At 41.3% G+C, this 7,322-nt stretch overlaps 1 protein-coding gene across 3 annotated transcripts in view; it reads right to left on the bottom strand.

Annotated features, from left to right (window-relative positions):
- Positions 1–7,322, bottom strand: part of PTPRM (protein tyrosine phosphatase, receptor type, M) — a 361,286-nt gene that overhangs the window by 73,629 nt on the left and 280,335 nt on the right. For all 3 annotated transcript variants that reach the window (XM_008574057.1, XM_008574056.1, XM_008574058.1), the window contains one exon: positions 3,803–3,900. In XM_008574057.1, the coding sequence (XP_008572279.1) occupies positions 3,803–3,900 (98 nt within the window). The remainder of the gene's footprint in view (positions 1–3,802; positions 3,901–7,322) is intronic.

The raw sequence follows: 7,322 nt of genomic DNA on the forward strand, positions 1-7,322 counted from the left end.
GTGAAAGTAAAGCACTGTGAGAGCGGTCGGTCTCGGATACCTCTTTCTCTCCATCACATGCAGGTAGTCAACAGGTATTTGTGAAATGAATGAAGGATTCAGAACTGAGCATACATATCAGGGGAAGCAACACAGTACATGAAAACAGAAAACACAGTTAGTGTGGCTACCATCTGCTACTTGACCCTACGTTGAAAGTATCTCATGCACTCACTTTGTTCGTTTGGCATTTACCGACCGCCAGATACCGTGCTAGGATGGAGAGGCCAAGGAGTAAGATTGTTTCTTCCCTTAAAAGAACTTGCTTTCTTGTGGTGTTGACCTTTTTTTTTTTTTTAAAAATAGTCATTGTTGCTTTCATTGCAAAAGAAAGTAGATTTGGTGCGGGGTGGGAAAGATAATTATATAGACACTGCAGGTCTTAGATTTGTTGGTGGAAATGTAAAGATTATACTAACACCTACATTTATTGAGTCCTCAGAATGAGCAGAAATTTCTCTGACCATCTGAAATGTAGAAACTCATTTAATCTTTTAAGAATCCCATGAAGCAGGTTGTTATGGACTGAATATTTATGTACCTGCCAAATTCATGTGTTGAAGCCTTAAGCCCAAGAACATCTGAATCTGGAGATGAGGCCTCTAAGGAAGTAAGATCAAATGAGGTCATAAGGATGGGGCCCTTATCCAACTGGATTAGTGTCCTTATAAGAAGAGATGTCAGAGAGCTCATTCCCTCTTGTCCACATGTGGTCACAGAGAGAAGATGGCTGTGTGAAAGGCAGGAAGACAGCCCTCACCAGAAATTGAATCATGCTGGACCTTGGTCTGGACTGTCCAGCCTCTGGCACTGTAAGAAAATAAATGTCTGTTGTGTAAGCCTCCCAGCCTGTGGTATTTTGTTGTGGCATTCTGAGCTGGCAGATACACAGGTACCATCACAACCCACCTCCCACAGAAAGGTCAGTGGTAGGAGAGGCTCAGCAACCTCTTCTCGGCGGGTCACGTGGTGAGCACCTGCCGCGCTGGTCCTGAGCCAGCTCACCTGTGCTCCTGCACTGGCTCCCGGCAGAAAGGTAATTCAAGAAAGAAAAGGTTTTCATACTTTCAGTACATGAAAGATCCTGTTGGAAGTTCTTATGCTTTACAACCCATAGCATCTCCACCCTTGTCTTGTTACTGCACTTATCATATCCTTTATCATACAGAAAACCTTACCTTTTAATAAAGTCAAATTTTCCCATCCTTTTCTCAACATGTTGGGCTTTTGGTGTCTTTGAAACGTTCTTAACAAAGCAAAGGTCTTAAATATTTTCTCCTGTATTTTATTCTAAAAGTTTTAAAGCTTCATTTGTCATATTTAGGTCTTTAGCTGGTATTCATTTTTGGGTGTTTTATGAAGGAGGGACTTTTGCTGTGGCCTACGTGGATACCTGATGTCCCAGCTTGCTTCCGAGAAGCCCATGCTTTGCCCACCAAGTACACATCTTTCCACTGATGCCTAAATTCAACATCTGGGCTCTCTGTTTTGACCTGTTGGCCTGTTTATCTCTTCTTATTACTCTGTGGCACTTATAATTTTCCCTTGTCCTGCAGTCCTTGTCTGGTGTTGATATCGAGGTTATACTAGCTTCTTAAAATAAAATGGGAGAGTAGTCTTTTTCTATTCTCTTAGAATAATTTTAATATGATTTATAAAATTTATATCTTTATATTTGTATATGTATTACATGTATTTATAAAATGTATAAGATTTGAATTATCCATTCCTTTAATATTTAGTTCCTATAAATACATTTGGATCTGGTGCTTTTCCATAGGTCATTAAATAATTATTGTCTAGTTAGAAGAATTTCTGTTTCTTTGAGTCCGTTTTGGAAAAATGACATTTTTTTCTAGGAAATTACGTAATGTATTGAATGTATTGTTATTCATAGTATTCTATTGTGATATAAAACTCTATCCTATTCTTAATATTGGTTAGATATGGTTTTCTTCCTTTTTTTTTTTTTGATCTATTGCCTGAGCTTTGCCTATTTCATTAGCTTTTTCACCAAACCAGCTTTTTACTTTGTTGATCTTTTATTATCGTTTCTTTGCTTTTTACTTAATAAATTTATGCTCTTTTGTTTATTACTTTTTGTCTTATTTCTTTGGTTTTACTCTGTTCATCTATCTTCCTGAATTAGATGCTTAGTCTTTCTTCTTTTCTAATAACATTTAAGAACATATATTTCCTTTTAGGTGCATTTTATTTGCATCCTATATGTTTTAACATATGATATTTTATGACTCACAGCTTTCAGTGTTTTTTCTGGTTTATATTAGATGTTTTACTTTGACCCGTGAATTAGCGGGAGTGTTTTTTCACCCTGATCCAGGTGAGCACGGCATAGCTTCCTCGTCATTTCCCTGGGCTGCTTGATGGTCATCTTCCCTCTCTCCCTTCCCTTCCCCTCTCCCAGTTGCCCTTTCTCTGAATGTTTACTCTTTGTGGGTTTTGGTTTTATGTGAGTCTCAGTTCAAATTCTTAGCATTGCGCAGGTCTGAGACATTATTTCCTGCCCTCCATGGGCTTTAAAACCCAATATCCAACATCACGAAGGTGGAAGCTACCTGCCCTCTCACCAGGACGGATACAGGCCGCTCTGCCCCGCCTCCTCCTAAGGGTGGCTGAAAGGTCCTCCCCTCTCTCTCACATCTCTAGTCCTCACTTTATTTCTGGTCTCTAGTAGTTTACTTTCTTGAGGGCTAAACTAAACATTTTTAATATATATATTTATATATACATGTGATATATATAAACATATTAAAATACATATTTATATTTTATCTAGAATTTCTAGATGTTTGTAGGAGGGTTTTCAGGTTATTTAGTCTGCCACTTTTGCTACAATTATAATAAATATCTCCCACTTACTGAATATTCTCATTACAAGAGAATTGTAATCTCTCTCTTCTTCCCGGGTTGTGCCTCCTGATACCTTATGAGAATCTTAAGCGACAACTCCTTTATGGTTTCTGCCTCAGTATTTCAATTCTAGGCTAACCTCGAGGCTCTCTTTGCTGAGGGTAAATCTTACAAAGCCAACTTCTCTAAGACATAATGGGTTCTTCTCTGGAGTTGAGCATAACCTTGGTATTGAATCTGCTATAAATAAGGCTATTGCACCTTGTGTATTTTCTCATTTTTAAATTTCACTTTGGAAATAATCCTATAGCATATGACTACCAAGATTATAACTAGTTAATAGTTCCTTGGTTAAATAAAAAAAAGTGCTCATAAACACTTACTACAGAGAATGTAATATAAGACCTTTGGGGCAGATTATGATGTCCATTTTACAGATTAGGAAACTGAGGCACAGGAAATTCAAATATAAGCAAGAGAAGATTCTGGAATTCTAATCTAAAGATTGAAGATTGAATCCAGTGCTGCACACTGTGTTTAGAGCCCATTTCCCTGAATTAGGAAAAGTAGTTATGTCTAATGCAGCATCTGTTGAGTTTTGACACCCAACAACAAGCATTCATGTATTTTTGTGTGCTCAATATAGCCAGATAACAACTGCTTTTAAATCTTAAGTGCCTTTCCTGTCTGTTGCTATTGCAACAAATGAAAGCAATTCAGGCTATGTTTACTGATAACTTATAAGCAAGAGCAGCAAGCAGCAGGAGGAGCTGCACTAGTTGATGTCTTCTGGAGCACACATTCGACGTGAGAAGCTTGGCTTGTGCCCTACTCTCTACTACGAACTCAGCACGGAACAAAAATGGCCATTTGCATTGGACGGCCGACTTACCCTTCCCACTTCCACCAGGTTGGTCACCATTATTATGCTTGCAGTGTTTTCATGCCACACCATCCTCCAGAAGTCATAGATGGTCTCTTGCATCGGCCCTGCAGCAAAACAGAAAAGAGTCGTTTTTTTTTCTTTGGAAGTTTCAACTGGAAAATTTCTGGGGTTTGCAAATAAATCTATTAAGACCCACATGCAGTTCCCTCACTTTTATAGATGGACATAGCTCTCTAGTGTCGATGCAGAAAGGTACCCTTTCTAAAACTGCGCCTATAGAAATAGCAAATCTCTCAATCATGGTTGAATTTTCTTGTGTCATCAAATATATCTGCATCTGAGCTCTTTTTACCTCTCTTAAACTACCACTGTGAGAGAAAGTTATTTCTCCATCATTCAGCTATTTATCTCCATAATACTCAAGAGTGAAATTTTAAAAAATGGATCACATTGCTCTTTCTGCTAACAATTGGCAGATATCCCAGGGAAGTGGTATATAGAATGAAATGAGCCTCTATAGGAAAAATGGCCTTTTCTTGTTTCTAATATTTTCCTTATTCTGTGCTATCTGTCAAATTAATCCAGTTTTTTTCCACCTGACTTTCTCAAGTGAGAGAGAAGAGTTTTAAGCAGTTGCACTTCCTCTCGCTGAATGTAAAGATTCCTGGCAGAACACGAACAGGCATCTCCCCCTTAGCTCTTGGGATCTGAGTATAAAAAAGCTCTTTCCTATGGCTTGAGTGGAAAAAAAGGGGAAATATGTATTACAAAATGCGAGTGCTACAGATACCATCAGGTATAGAAAGTTAGAATTTAAAATTTCTTTTAATCCAGGTTAAAAAAAGAAAAATCCAAACTCTACTTGTTGCCCATGCATACTTGAGGCTAAATATGTTAACAGTATAAACCTTTATAAGACAAGTTGAAATTCAAGCAAATGAGGAAAATACAACTTCAAGGGCTTGGAGAGTCATATGATACACATGGAATCATACAAATGTTCAGCCACATGCAGGACCAGAACCCAACTGTACTGTTGTATCTTGACATTACAGATGACTGGATTTGGAGCTCAAATACTTGAATTTGAGATGGGATGCCGCCTTTTAATTGGCTGTGTGGCTTGGGGCAAGTTACTTAGCCACTGTGAACTTCAGCGTCTTCTTTACCTATATGCTGATCACAGTCGCACCTTTCAAGGTTATGTTGAGGATTCTTAGAATTAATGTACACTCAGGCATTTTATGAACAGCAAATCAACAGAAGGAAAACAAGGTGCATTTAGAGGTATTTATAAGTGGTCATCCCTGGCTGAGGCCTGGACACGAGGCCCTTCACTGCCCATTCCTCTTGACCGATCACAGCTGCTTCTTGTGTAACTCTCCTCCCTTCTCCCTGTCGAGAGCTTCCTCCCCTCCCTCCACCACACAAACATTTTTTTCTTTTTTAATTGACAAATAATAATTGTACATATTAATGGGGTATAGTGTGATATTTCGATTCATGTATACAATGTGTAATGATCAAATCAGGGTAATTAGCATACTCATCATCTTGAACGTATCATTTCTTTGGGAACCTTTATTTATTTATTTTTTAAAATTTGTATTGAATCATAATTGATCATACATATTTTTGGGGTTCACTGTTGAGATATGCTGATTAAATCAATGTTATTAACATATATATTGTTACAAACATATATATTGTACTTATTCTTTGTGTCCAGTCTTTGGACAATCTCTCCCCATCACCCTCTCCCTCCCCCTCCCCCCTCTAGTTACCCTAGATTTCTTCTCTCCTTCTGAAAGAGTAATGGTTACTCTGTGGATTTGTTGCCTAGATGATCTGTCCAATGCTGAGAGGTATGATCAGGTCCCCCAATATTATCATAGAGCAGATGCTTCTTCAGTCACTCTGAAATGGGCTTTGTGGAGAGAGACATCCTCTTCTTTTCTTTATCTGTGCTGGTGACTCTCCTTGTGTCAATGCACTCCAGTGGTTGGTGGACCATCTGCGTGGTGGTTGTGGCATCTAGCTGCTTTTGTGGCAGCCGTGGTTATGGTGGTGGCTGTGGTGGGCCACCCACATGGAGGTGATGTTTTTGGTGTGTTCCTTGGCACTGGTGGTGTGCCTGGTTGTGGGAGGAGGGTCTAGTCCCTGGATCCATGCCTCAGGTCCCCAGGCAGACCTCGAGGCGCTGGCAGTGTGCCTGGGCTGGAATGAGTTTTTCATCCTTTGTTTACTTTTTTTTTTTTAAAGATGACCAGTAAGGGGATCTTAACCCTTGACTTGGTGTTGTCAGTACCATGCTCTCCCAAGTGAGCTAACTGGCCATCCCTATATAGCGATCCAAACCTGTGGCCTTGGTGTTAATAGCACCATACTCTCCCAAGTGAGCCACAGACTGGCACTATCCTTTGCTTACTTCTAAAATGGTGGAACTTCCTGTGAGGACCAGTACTTGAGCCCTGTGGTTGAGCTAAATTGTTGCTTTGCTGCTGCTTCCCTAGGGAAGGCTTTTTGTGCAGCTCAGGTGTTAATGGTTGACTTTATAGATACTTCCAGCTCTCCAGAGATCCAGTGTACCTGGGTTATGTAGAAACTCTGATCTGGGCCTGAATCTTTTCATCAAACTGCACTCCATGCAATTCTATATTCCTGACCAGTATCCTCTGAGTGGTCCTATACTGACTGGGGGCAGATCAGCTGTCCTTGCTGTGTCCCAGTGTTCTCCCGGTGGGCCCATCTCCCCCACTGCCTGTGCTGCAAACACTCCCCATAGGACAGGCCCTGTGCTGGTCCCTTGCGATGACTCACCAGCCTCTGAATGGCTCCTTTTTTTCAGTTGTTCTGGCTCCTCATTCCTGTGAGGGTCCATGGGAACCCTGTTAGTGGCCTTGCCGGCCTGGGGGCCACCAAGGTCCTCTTCTCCCCTGCCACCTCCAAGGAACTCCATCTGAAGGGCACAGCTGTGGCTTTTGCTGGCTCCTGCTCTGTGTGCTCAGCAGCTCCAGCCTTAAAGCAGCTGTAGCAGAAAATAGTCAGAGCAGTTTTTTCTTTCTCCCATCTATGTACTCTGTAGGTCTCTCCTCCTCTTCCCCTGAGCTCCGGTGGGCCCATCTCCCCCACTGCCCGTGCTGCAAACACTCCCCATAGGACAGGCCCTGTGCTGGTCCCTTGCGATGACTCACCAGCCTCTGAATGGCTCCTTTTTTGCAGTTGTTCTGGCTCCTCATTCCTGTGAGGGTCCATGGGAACCCTGTTAGTGGCTTTGCCGGCCTGGGGGCCACCAAGGTCCTCTTCTCCCCTGCCACCTCCAAGGAACTCCATCTGAAGGGCACAGCTGTGGCTTTTGCTGGCTCCTGCTCTGTGTGCTCAGCAGCTCCAGCCTTAAAGCAGCTGTAGCAGAAAATAGTCAGAGCAGTTTTTTCTTTCTCCCATCTATGTACTCTGTAGGTCTCTCCTCCTCTTCCCCTGAGCTCAAGCAGCCCTAGCTTGGCTGTTGTTGCTTTTTTATAGTTGT

Source organism: Galeopterus variegatus, unplaced genomic scaffold, assembly GCF_000696425.1.
Source record: "Galeopterus variegatus unplaced genomic scaffold, G_variegatus-3.0.2 Scaffold993, whole genome shotgun sequence".
Taxonomy (NCBI): Eukaryota; Metazoa; Chordata; class Mammalia; order Dermoptera; family Cynocephalidae; genus Galeopterus; species Galeopterus variegatus.